The 16,711-nt window shown below is 51.9% G+C and overlaps 1 protein-coding gene across 5 annotated transcripts in view; it reads right to left on the minus strand.

Moving 5' to 3' along the window:
* The window catches only part of OTOF (otoferlin), a gene marked incomplete at both ends in the record, with an annotated part of 72,479 nt that extends 56,836 nt beyond the window's left edge, over positions 1-15,643 (minus strand). For all 5 annotated transcript variants that reach the window (XM_079791610.1, XM_079791607.1, XM_079791609.1 and 2 more), the window contains 2 exons: positions 4,747-4,805; positions 15,565-15,643. In XM_079791610.1, coding sequence (XP_079647736.1) covers positions 4,747-4,805; positions 15,565-15,643 — 138 coding nt within the window. The remainder of the gene's footprint in view (positions 1-4,746; positions 4,806-15,564) is intronic.
* Between the last annotated feature and the right edge of the window lie 1,068 nt (positions 15,644-16,711).

Consider the following 16,711-nt stretch of genomic DNA (forward strand, 5'->3'; position numbering starts at 1 on the left):
ATAATGGGGGATCACATCAGAGCTTCTGCTTTGTGCCAAGATGGTGACTTGAGACTGTTGGTTCTTGCCCCAAAGTCAACCTGGAGACATTGCAGAAGCAAGAGGGAAATATGGATTCCAGGAAACAGCAAACAAATCGGTAAACAAAGCAGAGAAGCCCAGGGAGACCGAGGGCTGTTTGACTGTGTGGGTGGATGGAGGCTGACCCTGGGCCGGGGGTGAATGGAAGCGGCGGTGGGAGAACGGGTCAGAGGAAATCTTGGTACCTTCTGCCCTTACCTCTCCCCGGCATTACCTCGGGGCGCTCACTGCTTGCTCCTTAACTGGTAAAGTTGGGATAACAGCCTTGTTGGGATGGGAATTGATGAAAATAGGTGTTGACAGACCAGCTGCTCATACCTTCTCTCAGTGAACCCACACAGCTAGTTTGTTAAAGAGCTAGACTGCCTTCTGTCAACCATGTTTCTCCTTAAAGGCTCAGAGATGAGGCCCCGACTCTCTCTGGTGACTGGGACCCTTCTGATGCTCATCCCACCCATAACCCCTAGAAACAGACACAAACAGCCTTTGAAGACTTGTGACCAACAGAGTAGCTGACACCAGAAGGACATGAACAGGCAAGTAGAGAGTCACTTGGAGAGGCCCCCTCCTACAAAGGAGACAACACACTGAACAGGTATGCCAGCTGTAGCAGGGTCATGAGAACCAACGGACCATAAAGAAATATATTAGCAGTGAAACAAGGACAAGGAATCATAAAGAAGAACAAGTTAGTAAACTTGGAAGATCAACTTGAAGAACTCCCTCAGAAGACAGCAGGAGAAGTTAGACCAAAAAATATAAAAGCTAAGCAATCACAGCTAGAAATAGAAGTACTGACATCTGATAATAGGGGCTGGCCAAGGAGAGAATTATATAAAAACGGAATGGAAGGAATATTTGAAAAAAATAATGGAGATAGAATTTTCTATAATAAACGAAGGATAAAAGGGCTCACAAAGTAGTACAAAACAGGAAAGATAAGGAAATGTAAAATAAGAAGCATTATAATAAAATTTAAGAATATCAAAGATAAAGGGATTACACTTTTTTTCCCAGAGAGAAAGCAAATGTCATCCATAAAGTGACAAGAATCAGATGGCCATCAGCCTTCTCAATAGCAGCATGGGATGATATTTTTGAGGTTGTGAAAGAACTCTGAACCCAGAGTTTTATATCTAGTGAAACTCATTCAAATTGGAAGAAATAAGAAAAAATATTCTCAGAGTTATAAAGCTTTAAGTATGTTACACAAAGTCCCAAACTAAATGCTTTTGGAGGAAGCACTCGAATAAGAAGAAAAACAAGTCCAAAGGGAGAGAATATTTATTTATTTATTCAAGCTATCAATTGGAATACATAATCATTTACTCGGGTAACTACCTTGAAAACAAAAATAGAATGTATAACTTTTCAAACTAACAGAAGAAAACACAATTTATTCAATGGAAAGCTGGAAAGGAGAGAAAAGCAAGCAAACAAAAGTACAGTAAATGAAAAATATAAAATAAGATGGTGGTAGAAATAAGCCTTGTAACAATCACAATAGATGTAAATGGATGAAACTAATAAATTAAAACTCAAAGACTCTCATATAGGGTATAAAAATAAGGTCTAGTAATACATGCCCCAAGAAGACACACTTGTATTTAAAAACACAGAAATATTAAAAATAAAGGATGATAAAAATATGACAAGAAAATAAAAGTGTTGAAAAGATATACCAGGCAAATGAACCAAAATAAGTTGAGATAGCAATCCTAGTAATGGACAAAATAGAAATTAATGTAAAACACATCCCAAGAGACAAAAAGGGATATTAAATAATGGTAAAAGGAAAAATAGACAAGAAGATACAGCCACCGTGAGCATATAGGCAACCAGTAAGAGTTTCAAAATACGTCAAGCAACAACTGATGGAACTGCAGAGAGAAATATATAAATCAACAATTATAATTGGAGGTTCTATTACAGTCAGTTTTGAAAATGATAGATCAAGCAGAGAAAAACAAGCAGAAAATAGAATAACCTAACTGATAAGCTTGAGCTTGTATAAAATAACATATGCGTCAGCTTATATTGCACTATATAGAGAACCCTACACTGAACACATTCCGTTTAAGCTGAGGAAGCATTTATGACCATGAATTAGGTCATAACAGAAGTCTCAATAAATTCCATAGAATTAATAGCATATAACTATGTGCTTGGATAGTAATGCAATAAAACTAGAATTAAAGAGCTAAAACATCATATGTATTTGGAAACTAAATAACATATAACTCTTGGGTGTAAAAATCATGAGGGTGGGGTGGGAGAGGTCAATGAGGGAAAAAGGAGACATATATAATATTTTCAACAATAAAGATTAAAAACAAAAAAAGAAAGGAAATCATAGGGGAATGTAAGAAATATTTAAAACTGAATAATAATGAAAGCACTACCTACAGGGGGAGTGTGTAAGTGAAATGTGTAGGGTGACCAACCCATCCTGGTTTGACCAGGACTGTTCCACTTTTGGCTCTGAAAGTCTGTGTCCCAGGCAAACCAGGATGGTGCTCACCCTCATATGTGTTGGGTGTGTCCCATGGAGCACTGTGCAGCAGGTAGAAGCAAGAGATTGGCATAGCCAAAAGGATGGAACTTAACTGTGGTGCTCAGTGAAACAAAATATATAACACAGCACCATTTAAGTAAACATAAATTATATGCTCACAAAACAGTGATAATCTTGTAAGAGCACCCAGGAAACCAAGAGATACTCATTAAACACATTAGAATGGTTGTATATGGAGGGAAGGAATCCTATCTAATAAAAGAGTAATATTCAAATTAACCATCACTCTACTACACCCACAAGTCACACCCATAAGCCACGCCCACCAGCCAATCAGGAGCAAATATGCAAATAAATCCAACCAAGATGGCTACCACCACAGAGAGCAGAAGGGAGGCTTGTGTTTCCCTAGCAATGGAGGAAGCCAAGCTTTCCGCCTGCCCTTGCCGGCCTAGGCCTCCACTCAAGACTACAAAGTTTCAATGATAGAAGATACATAAATCCAAACAGAAATGGTGGCAGCCACGGAGCTGGAAAGAGCAGGAGGCTAGGGTTGCCCCCGGCAATGGAGGAAGCCAAGCTTTCCACACACCCTGGCCTGCCCAGGCCACCGCTTAAGGCTACAAAGTTTCAATTATAGAAGATACATAAACCCCATCAGAAATGGCTGCCGCCACAGAGCAAGCAGAAGGCTTGGCTCCGCTCCAGGCTACAAAGTTTTAATTGTAGAAGATAAATAAACCCCAGATACCAGGGCCTCCGCTTGGGTCACCAGAGGGCGTGGCCAGCCTGCAAACCACCACAGGCCCCTCACCTAGGCCATCCCACACCCCAAGGGAACCCCCACCGTGATCCAGGACACCCTTCAGAGCAAACCAGCTGGCTCCCACCCGTGCACCAGGCCTCTATCCTATCTAATAAAAGAGTAATATGCAGATTGACTATCACTCCAACACACAAGATGGCTGCCCCTATGTGGTCAAAGATCCTGCCCCCATGTGGACATAAGATGGCCACCACAAGATGGCCAGCAGGGGAGGGCAGTTGGGAGGGATCAGGCCTGCAAGGGAGGGCAGTTGGGGGCAATCAAGCCTGCAGGGGAGGGCAGTTAGGGGTGACCAAGCCGGCAGAGGAGGGAAGTTGGGGGCAACCAGGCCTGCAGGGGAGCAGTTGTGGGGGGACCAGGCCTGCAGGGGAGGGCAGTTAGGGGTGACCAGGCCTGCAGAGGAGGGAAGTTAGGGGCAAACAGGCTGGCAGGGGAGCAGTTAGGCATCAATCAGGCTGGCAGGGGAGTGGTTAGGGGGTGATCAGGCTGGCAGGCAGAAGCGGTTAGGGGCAATCAGGAAGGCAGGCAGGTGAGCAGTTGGGAGCCAGCAGTCCTGGATTGTGAGAGGGATGTCCGACTGCCTGTTTAGGCCTGATCCATCGGGCCTAAACAGGCAGTCGGACATCCCTCGAGGGGTCCCAGATTGGAGAGGGTGCAGGCTGGGCTGAGGGACACCCCCCCCCCATGCACGAATTTCGTGCACTGGGCCTCTAGTGTGGGGATAAAAGAGAATGCACACATACACACATGCAGACATGCATAAAAACAAGAGTGGGCCTTGAGGGACCAATGAGACAATGGGCCATACACGAGGAGAAAATGTAACCCTCTGAGCCTGAGGTTCAAAAGGGAAAAAAATGCTTTCCTGGGAGACCGTGGGAAGGGCACCCCAGCTCCTAGAGAGAAAGGGGTGAGGTTTCTGTGAGGCTGGCTTTGCAGGAAGGCGGGTGGGTTAGCCTGGGAACTCCGGGAGCAAAGCCCCTCCCCTAGGCCTGCTGGGCCCGGAGCTGAGGCTCACTTTGAGGCCTTCAGCACCAGTGGGCCCTTTCCCAGAGAGAACCAGAGGCCCTGCCTGGCAGCAGGCGGGGGTCAGCGGCCCTCATGGGCTCTCTTGGGCAGCAGTGCCTGAATGGGGCCTGAGGGACGGGGGATGGGAGTGGGGGCAGGGGGAGCAGAGGGAGGCTCCCTCCCAGGAAGCAAACTGGAGAAAGGAGCCCGGAGCAAACAGGCCTCCCAGGATTTGGGGCCAGCGCACCCCCAGGAGGCAGGGAGGTGCTGTTCCCTTCTGGGCGCAGGGCTTGAGCTGCCCCTGCGAGAATCCTACCTCATCGAAGTCGGCCACATCCTCGCAGTTCTCCAGGACCCGGGAGTGGAAGGACTGCCCTGGGTGGAAAAGAGGAGAGTTTAGAGTCAGACCTCCCTGGACAAGAAGCTTGGGGTTGGACCGCTCGACCTGAAAGTCGTCATGACAACACTGGGGACCTCACGTCTGTTGGGGCAGTTCCCACAGGGTCTGTCTGACCTCAGCAGCCTCCTGAGGCAGGCAGATCAATGGCCGGCTGGCCTTGAGCTGCATTTAACAAACGGGTAACTAAATTCAAGAAGGCACGAGGCTGGTTAGCCGTGTGGGGAGGGGCTGCACCCGGGATAATGAGGAAGAGGCTATAAAGCAGAAGCTACAGGCACAGAAAATAGATGGGAAGTAGACAGATGGGAAAGAAAGACTCTTTAGCACTAGCCGGGGACAAAACAAACACCGAAAAAGAAAAACCTCAACCACAAACCGCGAGGCAGCCAGGGGAGAAGAGGGGAGCAGGAGACGCGATGCCTGAGCTTCTTTTAATTTCCCCCACGGGTAACAGGCAATATACACTGAGAGGCAGGTGAGCATGTCTGGGTGCCGGGGGTGCCCCCAGGACCTGCCCTCTGAATGACGAAAGGCCTCTCATGCTAGAAGGTCACAGTGAGCTTCGGATGTGGCTGTGCTCAGGGGTCTCCCGGAGTGAAAATTAAGCAACTCAGTGGGTGGGGGTGGGGGACCGTCCAAGGCCGTGCCCGGGTTCCAGCATGAAAGCCTGCCCTATTTGCGTGTTTCCAATAGCCTGTTAGAGAGGATGCGAAACGCAGTAAAATCAGCCGTTGCAGGATTTACACACGAGGGCTGTTTCAAAATGCAATAAAACCTCGTTGCCGTAAGCCCCGGAGATTTAAATGTGGTGAATACTGTCAAACAGACTGAGTTAAATTTTACCTCTAGATATTTTTTTAAAGAAAGGATTGGCTGAAACAAATCAAACCAATCATACAGAAACAGCAGAAAGGCCAATTTACTAAGAAAACAGAAAGCCCGAGGGATTTGCGGGAAGCTGCCTGTTAGGGGGTTTGTATAAACAGTGGCAGGGATCATTCGGGGGGGGGGGGGGGAGGGGGGGTTTCTATTCACTGGGACAGAGCCAGGGGGACCTCTGCCTCCCCTCCCCAGTTACCAGTGGGGATTGCTAACCCCACCTTTCTTTTCAAGTGCATTTCCACTTAGCATCCACTGCCCTCAACACCATTCTGTTGAAATTCAGCTCCATTTTAAATGGCTTTGAGACAAAATGCTTTAAAATCCCAATATCCAATTAGCTTTCTTGCCACAGAGAAGACTGGGAATAAGGCCTGAGAGAAAGAAAATCGCCTGTTCTCCGCGGTGGAGAGGCGTTTGTGGGCAGAGAGAGACCATTAGATGGGAAATTAAGCAGCATCCTCCTCCCTGCGGAGGCAGCTGCTCGTGGGGTAGCTGAGCCGCTCAGTTTGAAATGAACTCCCGAGTCAATACATGAATTTGGACAGCGGGACACCAGCTGTACCCAAATGGAGGGGCTCAGGAGTCCAAAGCTGAACAGACGTTACTTGTATGTCATTGGCCATTTTCAAATGTCTGGACTGCAGCCACCCTCCGAGATGAAGGTGAGCTCAGCTCTTGTCTCCGTGCAGGAGGGAAGGCTAGCCTTTCGCGGGGGCGTGACTTAAGGGGACAAAACATCCCATCTGCACCAAACAGCTCCCTCTTGCAGACAGTTTACCTTGCTAGAGCCGGACCTTGAGCAAAGGCAGGCATGTAGGGACTGGGCTATTGGCCTATGCACATTCATTCATTCATTCATTCATTCCCGCCTACTCCTGCTGTGTCAGCACAGCCTTGGGGCCCTGGAGAAGGGTAGGGCGGGCTGCACAATGAGTTGGAATGGGGATGCTGCCTGAAGGAGACTATTACGATCCAGAAAGGGGATAGGCCAGACGTATACAAGGCTACTTACTATCTGAGGCAAAATGTGCTCGTTGGCACGCAAAAGGTGTAAATAAAGTGACAACACAGGAAAAGGAGAACTGGCCTCCACCAGCAGATGGAGGAGGTGGAGAGGCCTGGGCTTTTACACGGGAAGGTTGATGGATCTAGCTCTGCAGAGAGATTGGGGAGGAGGGGGAGAAGGGGCGGGGCATCCAGGTGGAGGGAACAGTGTGAGCCTGGGCTTTTACACGGGAAGGTTGATGGATCTAGCTCTGCAGAGAGATTGGGGAGGGGGGGAGAAGGGGCGGGGCATCCAGGTGGAGGGAACAGTGTGAGCCGAGTTTGGAAGTGTGGAGCAGAGAATGCGCACAGGGCGGCGGAGTGGGACACAGGGCAGGTGAGTTCTGATGGGGAGGTAAAATGAGGAGGGTCTCCCCTCAGGAAGCGGTCACAGAAAGAAGACCCTGGGGCTGGGGCGGGCGGCGGGGGTGGGGGTGGGGTCCCGGGTGCTGAGAGAGCACAGGTTGTGGTGCATCTAAAGGGGAAGGTCCTGAGGACCAGCGTCGGGGACATCATGGTTCTGCGCAGGACCTGGCGCTGTGGCCTCCATCCGCGCCGTTACTCTGTTCCCAGCGCGAGCTAGATATAGAGTGAAGCACCCCGCCTGTCACTCAGACTTGTCACTGTTATTCCCCTTTGTTAACTTAAAATCAGCAAAACCTCATTGTCAGCACTGGCTGGGACCGACTCTATGAAGGGTCCCTCATCAAGCGCCCCATCTCCAGCTGTAACATCCCCCAATCAGCTCGCCTCTGCTCCTCCAGCAGCTCAGGAGCGGCGGCCCCGCTGTGAGTTCCTTCTCCCAGTTCGGAGCCGCCTGTTCCTCTCGGAAGGCCAGCTACCCCTGCGAGCGCCGGGAAGCAGGGCCCGGGCATCCCTGTGCGCAGATAAAGAGCCAGGGCCTAGGCAGGTTTGGGGCCTGGTGCCGCCGCTCAGGGCGGAGGGAAGCAGGGACGGGGCTGGCTATTCAACCCCCCAAGGTCATCGTCTGTAAACTGGGACGGTTATCCTGGACCAGCCTGCATCCTGGAGCCACAGTGAGGACCAGCAAGAGACTGCTCCTGTGAGAGTCTGAGGAAAGCATCCCTTACAGGCACGAGGGGCCTGTGGGTACTGGGAAGGCTCAGTGGCCAGCCTGCCTGAGTCCAAACCCCAGCTCAGCCACGTGCTGGCCACGAGGCCTGGAAGGAGTTAGCCTCGCTTTGCCGTAGTTACCTCACCTAGAAACGGAGGAGACGCGAGTGCTCACGCTCCTGGCGCTTTGTTCGTCACCCATTAAGAAAAGGCGATTATTCTACTAATGAGTCCTTTAGATAGTTACCTATGTTTTAACTATAAAAATGGTCTCCTCTATTATAAATCACTTTTTGTAGAGTATTTTTAGTAGTCTATAATCAGGAACAATTTTCTTCCTCGTCTTACATAATATTTTTCAAGTTTTAGATATTTTAGGTGTGATTAGCTCTTTTTTTTTTTAACTAGATAAAATGTATGTTCACGGCTCTTAAGTGCGCAATCCGATGTATTTCGGTAAATGCATATTCACTACACACTCAAGATACAGTTTTTTGTCAATCAAATCAAATCAAATCAAATCAAATCAAATAGTGTGACTCCTCCAACTTCCTTCTCCATTTTCAAATTGCTTTGTTTCTCCTAGATTCTTTGCATGTCCATATAAATTTTAAAATAATTTTCAATTTCTACAAAATAGCCTGATGTGACTTTTATTGGGATGGGGTTCAGCCTGTAGATCATTTGAACATGCTGAGTCCTCCAACCCATGAACATCATATGTGTTCTATGTATCTGGGTTTCTTTTATTTCTCTCAGCATTTTTTTTTTCTTTTAGTGTGAAGGCCTTTCATGTCTTCAGTGAAATTCATTTCTCAATGTTTGGTGCTTTCTATGCTATTATAAAAGTAATTGCTTTGTAATTTCTATGTTCCAACTGGTTGGTTTCTATAGAAATATAGTTTTTGTATATTAAGCTTAGATTCTAAAACCTTGCTAAATCCGCTCGTGAATTGTGGTAACTTTTATGTAGGATCCTTAGAATTTTCTAATAACCCATTAGTTTTTGTGTGTGTGAAAAGGAGCCATTTTAGTCCTTGCTTTCCAATCTGGGTCCCCCCCCCCCCCCCCCCCCCCCGTGCCTTATGGCTAGAACTCTGGTACAACGTTAGGCAGAAGTAGTGAGAGTGGACAACCTGCCTTGCTTTGTGATCCTAATGTTCCAATATTTTAGGATTAAGTATGTTATTATTTGGATGTTTTTGTAGTTTCCTTTATAAGATCGAAGTTCTCTGTTCTTAGTTTTCTGAGAGCTCTTATCATGAATGGGTGTCGGGTTTTGTCAAATACCTTATCTGTGTCTCTTGTTGGTTTTTCTGTTGTGTTGTGTTATTCTTGTAAACTACCCTGGCATTCCTCAGGATAAAACTCACTTGTCATGCTCCTGGCTCCATCGGTGGCCTTACTGACCACCCAAGTAACCTGGTACAAAATTCAGAGGCGCCCGTATCCTGCCCTCTCGCTCACTTCCAACCCCAGAGCTGCTGCCCCCTTTCTGAACCCACGTCACCCCTTCTCTCCAAACCCACAGCCTTGCCCACTGAGGCACAGCTCTCTGCCTGCGCCACTGCCCAGCTTCCTCCTTGGGCTCTGGCCTGCGGTCCTGACCTCCAGAATGTTCTTTCCGAAACCATATCTTTCCATCCCATTCTCTGGCTAAGAGCTTTGGGACTCCCACTGAAGTTCAAAGCGAAGTTCAAACTCCAGTGTGACCCTCTATGTTTGGGCCCCAGGCTCCCTTCCACCCCATTCCCACCCCAACTGCAGCAAGCGTTCCCTAAACCCCAAAAAGGCCTCCTCACCTTTGCACCTGTACTCTATGAACCTCTCTGCCTGGAGTGGGACTTCTAAGGAGTTTTGTCCCCCAAGAAGGAAATGCTGTCCTCTCTCCAGGGCCAGCTTTAACAGCCCATCCCCCACGGTAAAACGTATCCCCTGGGGCCCGTGAACTTTGCCAGCTTCATCTGCTTGGCCCCAGGGTGACCGACTTTGAGTGGCCGGCTCTCACCTCCAGTCACATGTGCTTCTCTGCCTTCTCTTCCTAAGCACCTTTCTCACCTTCTCAGGTGGCCCCCAGACATCCTGGCCATGGGCTTCCCTGCTGCATGCTGCCCTGCACCTGTTCCTCCCTTTCCAGAGTTCTTCATGCTCACAGTGACTTGTGCAATGACTGTCTTCCCCCTGAGGGCAGGGGCCCTGTCAGTCTCATTTACTGCTGTCCCCAGTGCCTAGACTAGCACCTGGCACTTAGCTGGCCCTCAATGGGTATTACTGCCTAGGACCTACGTGAATAAAAGGATGAGCGAATGAGTGATTAAATACTTGACTTACAACACACATTGAAATGTAGCTTTTCCTGGGTTGGAAGAAACATATGATATTGACAATTAGAAATTTGATCACTGATTGAATATTTGATAGTATTAAACAAAATGGTCAATTCTTTAGCAGTAAAATACCGGTAATATGTGGATTTTGCAGGGGTGTTTTGAGTCTTATGTCTTTTATAACTATGTACTGAATATTTATAGATGACATGGTATGGTGTTTGGGATTTGCTTCCAAATAATTAGGGGTGTGGGAGTAGGATGGGGTACCAATGAAACAAGATTAGCCAGGAGTTGATGGTTGTTAAAGATTGTATGGGGAGAACGTGAGGCCATTATACTATTTTCTCTCTTCTTGTATATGTCTGAGGTTTTCCATTATGAAAAGTTAACAATTTGAAAAAAACGGATGAGACCCAGGGATGCGAGCAGGTGGGAGGAATGCAGATGTTATGTTCTCAGGAAAGGCGGATAAGATAACCGGGCTCCGCAATTCAGGGAAATTATTTGCAATTCGGTTTTTGAGCACATTTCCAGCAGCATTTTTGCCAAAGGCCTTTGTAGCGGAAGGCAGTTCTATGGTCATTTCCATATCAAAAAAGCACTGTCTCCTCCAAGCAGAAGCCTGGAGAATTCTCAGCAGCTCTGCTGCTTTCCCAGGTGGGCATCAGCTTGCTCTGGACGGGAGGGGGGCAATCACCGCGGGGGCTTCAGGCAGAGAAGGTTCCCCACCCCCACCCCCGTGGTGAGGGGCTTGTGTGTGCTGGGAAGGGTGGAGGATGTGGGGCACAACCCTCAGAGAAACAGCAAAAGCATGGAGCGGTGTCCACAGCCGGCAGAGGCTGTCCAAAGCTCCCCTCTATCTGCAGCCCACCCTCCCACGTCCTCCCGGAGAGGCCCAGGGGGATCTCAGCTCTGGGGGTGCTGAGAGCCTCTGCCTCCTCCACCAGGGATGGCAGAGACGCCTTCAGATAGAAGTCACATTAGCACCAAGAAGAGAGCTCCCCCATATTAATGGGGAAAATAAATCTAGTTTGGAATCTGAAATGGTCCTCGCGGCCAGGAGTTAGGAGAACCTTGTCCCCCACCCCCTCCCCTGGCCCAATGCTCTTTTCCTAGTTCGTCTCCTCTCCACCCACGTCCTGCAGCCTCTCCTCCAGACAAACCTAGTGGCTTCCCAGTCATCGTACTTCTCTGCGATGTTCATCCTCTGGCCTCTGGGCCTGTCAGTCCCTTACCCAAAATGGCTTCACCTCCCACGACAACCGACAACCTTCCTCACCCCCTCCTTCTGCATCTCCGTGAGGGCAAGCATTATTTACGACCCAGCTTAAGTGCCTCCTCCTCCCCTCCTCTTCCTCGGCCCCTTTAATAAAGCCTTCCTGGTGTCTGGAGCAGGAAGTAAGCTGCCATCCTCTGAACGCGTTGCAATGTCTGCCCTACCCCTAAGCACACTTGGGCCCTCCCGGGCCTAGAAATGTTTCTCCACCAGGTCTGCACCCGGTTCTTCTCCCCTGCCAGACGGTGAGTCCCTGGGTTGCCTGTGAAGTCGCACCCTGTACCCTGGGCTGCACACAGCAATGCTCAGAGAGTGACCAATCAGAGGCCCAATGGGGCAGCCCCTTTGCTTCTACCCGCAGGCCTGAGCGGGACTCCTGTTTGCTGATGTCAGCCTCCCTCTGGGGCCCCCGAAGATCCCCTGGGCTGGGAGATCGATGGGGGAAACCTGGGCCAAAGCTCTGATTCTTGGCTCGTGAGGCCTCTTCCAGTCCCTGATGACCCTTAGATAAAAACGGGGACGGGGGTCACAGTTGGGAAACAGAGCCGAAGAGTGCCAGAGCCACAGTAGAAGAACTGAAACCCGCTAACGCGTGGATGCCTCAGAGACGTTTGGTGTCCATTCCGACGACCAGGCCCAGGGATCCGGGCGGGCTCATCGGGATGGGAAAATCGGATACCTGTCCTGAAGGTGCTAGGGTGTTAGTGCAGCCTGCAGAGCTGGGCGTTTCTCAAACACAAATGTGCTCGCTGGTCTGTGCCAGGAGCACCCCGCAGGACTGCAAAGGCGGGGAAGGCCTCACAGAGGAGGTGACCTCGGAGCTGGGCCTTGAAGGGTGAACACAAGTTACGGGAGTCCTCAAGGTGGAGGGTCAGGGGGCCACACCAGGCAGAGGAAATAGGACGTCTCAAGGCCTGGAGACGTCTGCTGGGGATGACAGGAAGGTCCGAGTAGTGGGAACACGGTGGGGTGGGATGGGGAGAAGAGAAAGAAGGAACAATCAGCTGGGCCCATGGGGAAGCCTTGATAAAGCAAAACTTTGTGCCAATAACCGGCTCAGATGAATTATGTGGAGATCAGATCCAGCCTCCAGACAGCACCCATCTCACACATCAAATCCCCAAACCCGGGGTTTGGGCAGGGACGCTCGGGGATGGAGAGTGAAGGGAGGTCACGGGGCTGGCCCGGGCAGTCTGTCACGGTTCCCTGACAGCCCCGGAGGCCCTCAGGTCTGGATGGAGCGGAACCCTGGGCAGAAGGTTGGGCCAGAGGAACGAGAGCCCCACCCACCTTGCATTCTGTGGCTCTGATCGCTGCGGAGAATTATTTTAGGAGTTGTAAAAAGACAGACCCTAAGCTAACGCTGCTTCCCTTTGAGTAGCAATCTGTGGTCAGGATGGCTCCTTCTCAGACAGCCTGCACCTGCTTCTGGCTGCGGGGCTCTGCGTTAAATGGGGACACTTGTCTCATCTTATTTATGGAAACTGAGGCCCTAAGGCCCTGTGGCCTGCGTGTGTGACCAGACCAGGGCCCAGGCCTTCTGGGTCTCCTACCTGACCCTGCAGGACAGGGGCTGTGTTTTCTTCACTCCCAGCATGTGAGGCCTGTCCACAAACATCAGCACGGCCAGGGAGTGAATGAATAAGGGCAGGAGCAGGTTAAGAGCGGCCGGGGCAGTCAGAGCTAAGGGCTAGACACTGAGCTGGGTGGTGAGTGCTGAGTGGCTCGAGGGTGGGGTGGCTGACTGACCTGGGGTGGCAGGAGGGGGGGTCAGGGACAACGCTGGTGCAGACGCAGCCCACCTGGGGTCCCAGGGACAGTCTGCCCCAAGGAGGACGGGAATGGCGGCCTCACAAACACACCAGCCATTTCAATGCTCTTGCCTCCAACTCCTCCACACCCACTGTTTCACTGAGGCAGCCTGGTGAGGTGGGTGTTACCATCATGCCCATGTTACAGATGAGGAAACCGAGGGCCAGGGAGGAAACAGAAGTAGCAGAACCTATGGAGGACTTAAGGATCCTGGCCCTATATCTAGAACTTTCTCCACCACAGCCCCATAAACTCCCTTCTAAGTGTCCGGAAGGCAAGTATTTCAACCGGCTCATCTGATCTATGGGGCCACGGCCAACAGGCCCACCTCAGCCAGGGCTCTCTCACTCGTGGGATTAGAACCTCTGACTCTTCACCCGTTTCTCATTTCTCCCTGTAGCACACAGGGTGTCCCAAGAAATGTATACATACTTTGACTAATTATTAACTCCAATGGATTAAATCTGAAAAGAAAGAAACATCAATTTGAGCTATCAGGAAAAAAAAGTGTGTATACATTTTTTGGGGGGACACCCTGTATTTGCTTGACACCAGTAGTTGTGTGTGCCAGATGCCTTGGAACATTCTAGAGTGGGTCGATCCCTCCGAATTATTGTTACCGTTGGTCTTTGGAGTTTCTACTTGTTGTCAATAGTGCTGGCTGCAGCAGGTGATTGGCTGAGGCATCCCTGGTTGTTAGGGATCTTTCTGGAAACCTGCTTGCCATCTGCCTCTTCCTGCTGCCCAGCCGCCTTCCACAGAGCCCCGCTAGGCCCCCTGCTGCAGAGATGGAGCTTGGACGTGGATTTCTCCACTCGGTCCACAGGCTGCAACGAGGCTAACCCCTGTGCGGTCCGGTCTGTTGAGGCTGGCGGGCCAGCCCCACAGCTCAAAGGAAAAGGTGGGACCATGCAGGTCTCTTCACTGACACCCTTGGTTCCTCAGCCTGTACACGGGACTGGTCTGTGCAGCCTGGGACTGTCCTGTCATAGGCGTAACAACATAGCAACCTGCAGCCAAAGGGCCCAACACGGCGCTGGCTGTCCGGCACAGGGACGCATTTCACAGATGAAAGGACATGTTGCTTTTTCTAAAGCCAGCCAAGCCGGCAGGTGGCACGCGGAGAATCCGGGGTGCTGCGGAGAAGGCAGCCTCTGGGCTGGTGTGGGAAGCAGCAGGCAGCCCAGCCCCCCTTCTTCTCCCTGCTGCCAGCAGAGACTCTGTGAATCCCTCCACCCCTGCCCGTCCCCATGCCCAGGGCTGGCCTGCCTGAGAGGGTGATGGGGGCGCGGGGCAGCTGCTGGAGAGTTCCGGGGAAGGCTGCCCGCGTCTCACCTCTCCCTCCTGACACAGGTGCTCACACTCACCCTGTTCGCATAGCTCTTCCCTGACACCCCCCTCCCCTTGGAACCTGTCTTCTCCCACATTTCAGCTCCGCTCCCAGCAGGCATCCTGTCCCCTCTGCCTCCTCCCTTTGCTCCCTCCTCTTGGTCCCTGAGGTTTCAGCCGAGGTGTCACCTCCTCCTGGAAGCCTTCCCTGATCACTAGCCTGGGCCAGGGTGCTGCTTCTGTAGCGTGCCGGCTGCACGTGTCCCCACCCTTGTCGTATCATACACCTGTCCCATTTGTCTGCCCACTGGTCCCTGCTCCCCCGGATGTGGGCTCCTTGAGGGCAGGGCCTGGGTCATGCTGGGCCCCCAGCCTTAGCACATGGATGATAATAAATGGTCGCTGGATGCCCGAGTGGGAAGGAGGAGGAAAGAGAACTGGCGGCGGGGAGACAAGAGGGGCTCACAGGGTTCCTGCCCCTGGATAGATCTGCAGGAAGCCAGCAGAGCCCCATCATGCCCAGCCCCAGGGAGCTACTGGCCACTGGTTCCTAGGAGCCACCCTGGGTCTGCCAGGCTGCAAACCCCACCCCCACCCCATGCCCAAGGAAACCAACCTTCTGGAGGGAGAGGGAGAGCAAGAGAGGGCTGGGGAGGCTCTGCAGGGCTGGGGACCCTCAGCCCTGGGTCCCCTAAGTCCTCACTTCTGCTTCCCCAGGACCCCTTGCCGTCCGAGGGCTGTGCATGGCACCTGGCACTGGCACACTGGCAAGTGCAGGGAGAGACAGGCACAGATACAGACAGGAAAACACGGGGGTCACCGATTTTTAAGAGATCAGAATGGCCAGTCAGGCCAGGGGCAGATGGCTGCCCGTGAAAAGCCTCCTAGCCCCAACCCCTGCTCGAACTTTTCCCATCCACCCTCCCGCCCTGCCCCATCCCTGCCAGCCCAGAGCTAAGAGTCCTCCTGAGACAGGGGCTTCCCTACCTCGGAAAGTCACTTTGGCGATCCGGTCGCCCCTGCCCCGCAGCTCCGAGACGGTCTTGAGGTGGACGAGCAGGGCCATGCTGGTGTGCAGAGCCTGGGCACTGCCAGGCGGGAGCAGCTGGGAAGGAGCGAGCCCAGGAGCGTGGCTCACACGCCTCCCTCCTCTCTGCCGCTGCCTCCTCCCTCCGTGCCCCCTCCGATGCTGCCCACAGAGACCAAGGCAACAGCTAGCTGTTCCTTCCAGAGACTCCACTCACGGAGACTCAGCCCTGCCAGCTCCCGCCCCTCCAAGTTGTCAGCCCAGCGTGCATCTCTGTGTGTGTGTGTGTGTGTGTGTGTGTGTTGTGCACCCAGCGTGCAGCCCGGGAATGCAGACAGAGTTGGAATTCATTATTCAGCAGCCGCCGGCTCCCAGATAAAGCCCTGTCCAGCTCCAGGTGCCTCCTCCTAGTTCCTGGGGCACAGCTGCCTGCCCACGCCTCAGTGGGGCTCTGCCTTACCCTGTTAGGCGAGCTCTTCTGCCACCAGGAGTGGGCAGAGGGGAGTGGGCGTGAATGCGAAAGGGTGGGCATATGGCGGGGGTGCCCCCTCCCCCAGGGAAGAGGGAACTTGATGATCTGTGTGCACAGGAAGCGGGATGTTGCATTGGTGTTTCAGGGTGATCCATGCCACCCCCGGCCCCCAGTCAAGTTGGCCACCAGGGTCACTGGTGCCCACGAGGTTCAGGGGGCCTGATGGGCCAGGCCTGGCTGCTCTGAGTGGGTCATATTGTGCCACGTGGAAATTCTAACCCAGGGTTCCCCAGCCGGAAAAATCAGTATCTACCAGACAACATCCCATTCGTGCTTGGTGGCTGGTCCCCTAGAAATGGGAGCCCTAAGAGAGGAAGAAAACGTACTTCCTCACCTGTTCCCACAGAGACTGTGCCCCCACGAGGCTGGGTCCTGACCCCCTTGCCCTGGGACCACTGCATCTGGGAGGATGGAGGAGCCTTTGGAGCCAGGCTAAGCATGATTGCAGGTGCGTGGCTATGAAGGCTTCAGAAGCTCATGCTCCACTAAGGGCAATGCTTACGGTCCAGGGCAATGACCTAGCCCCGTGGTCGGCAAACTGCGGCTCGCGAGCCACAGGCAGCTCTTTGGCCCCT

The sequence above is a fragment of the Cnephaeus nilssonii genome (genome assembly GCF_951640355.1).
Source record: "Cnephaeus nilssonii genome assembly, chromosome: 15".
Classification (NCBI taxonomy): Eukaryota; Metazoa; Chordata; class Mammalia; order Chiroptera; family Vespertilionidae; genus Cnephaeus; species Cnephaeus nilssonii.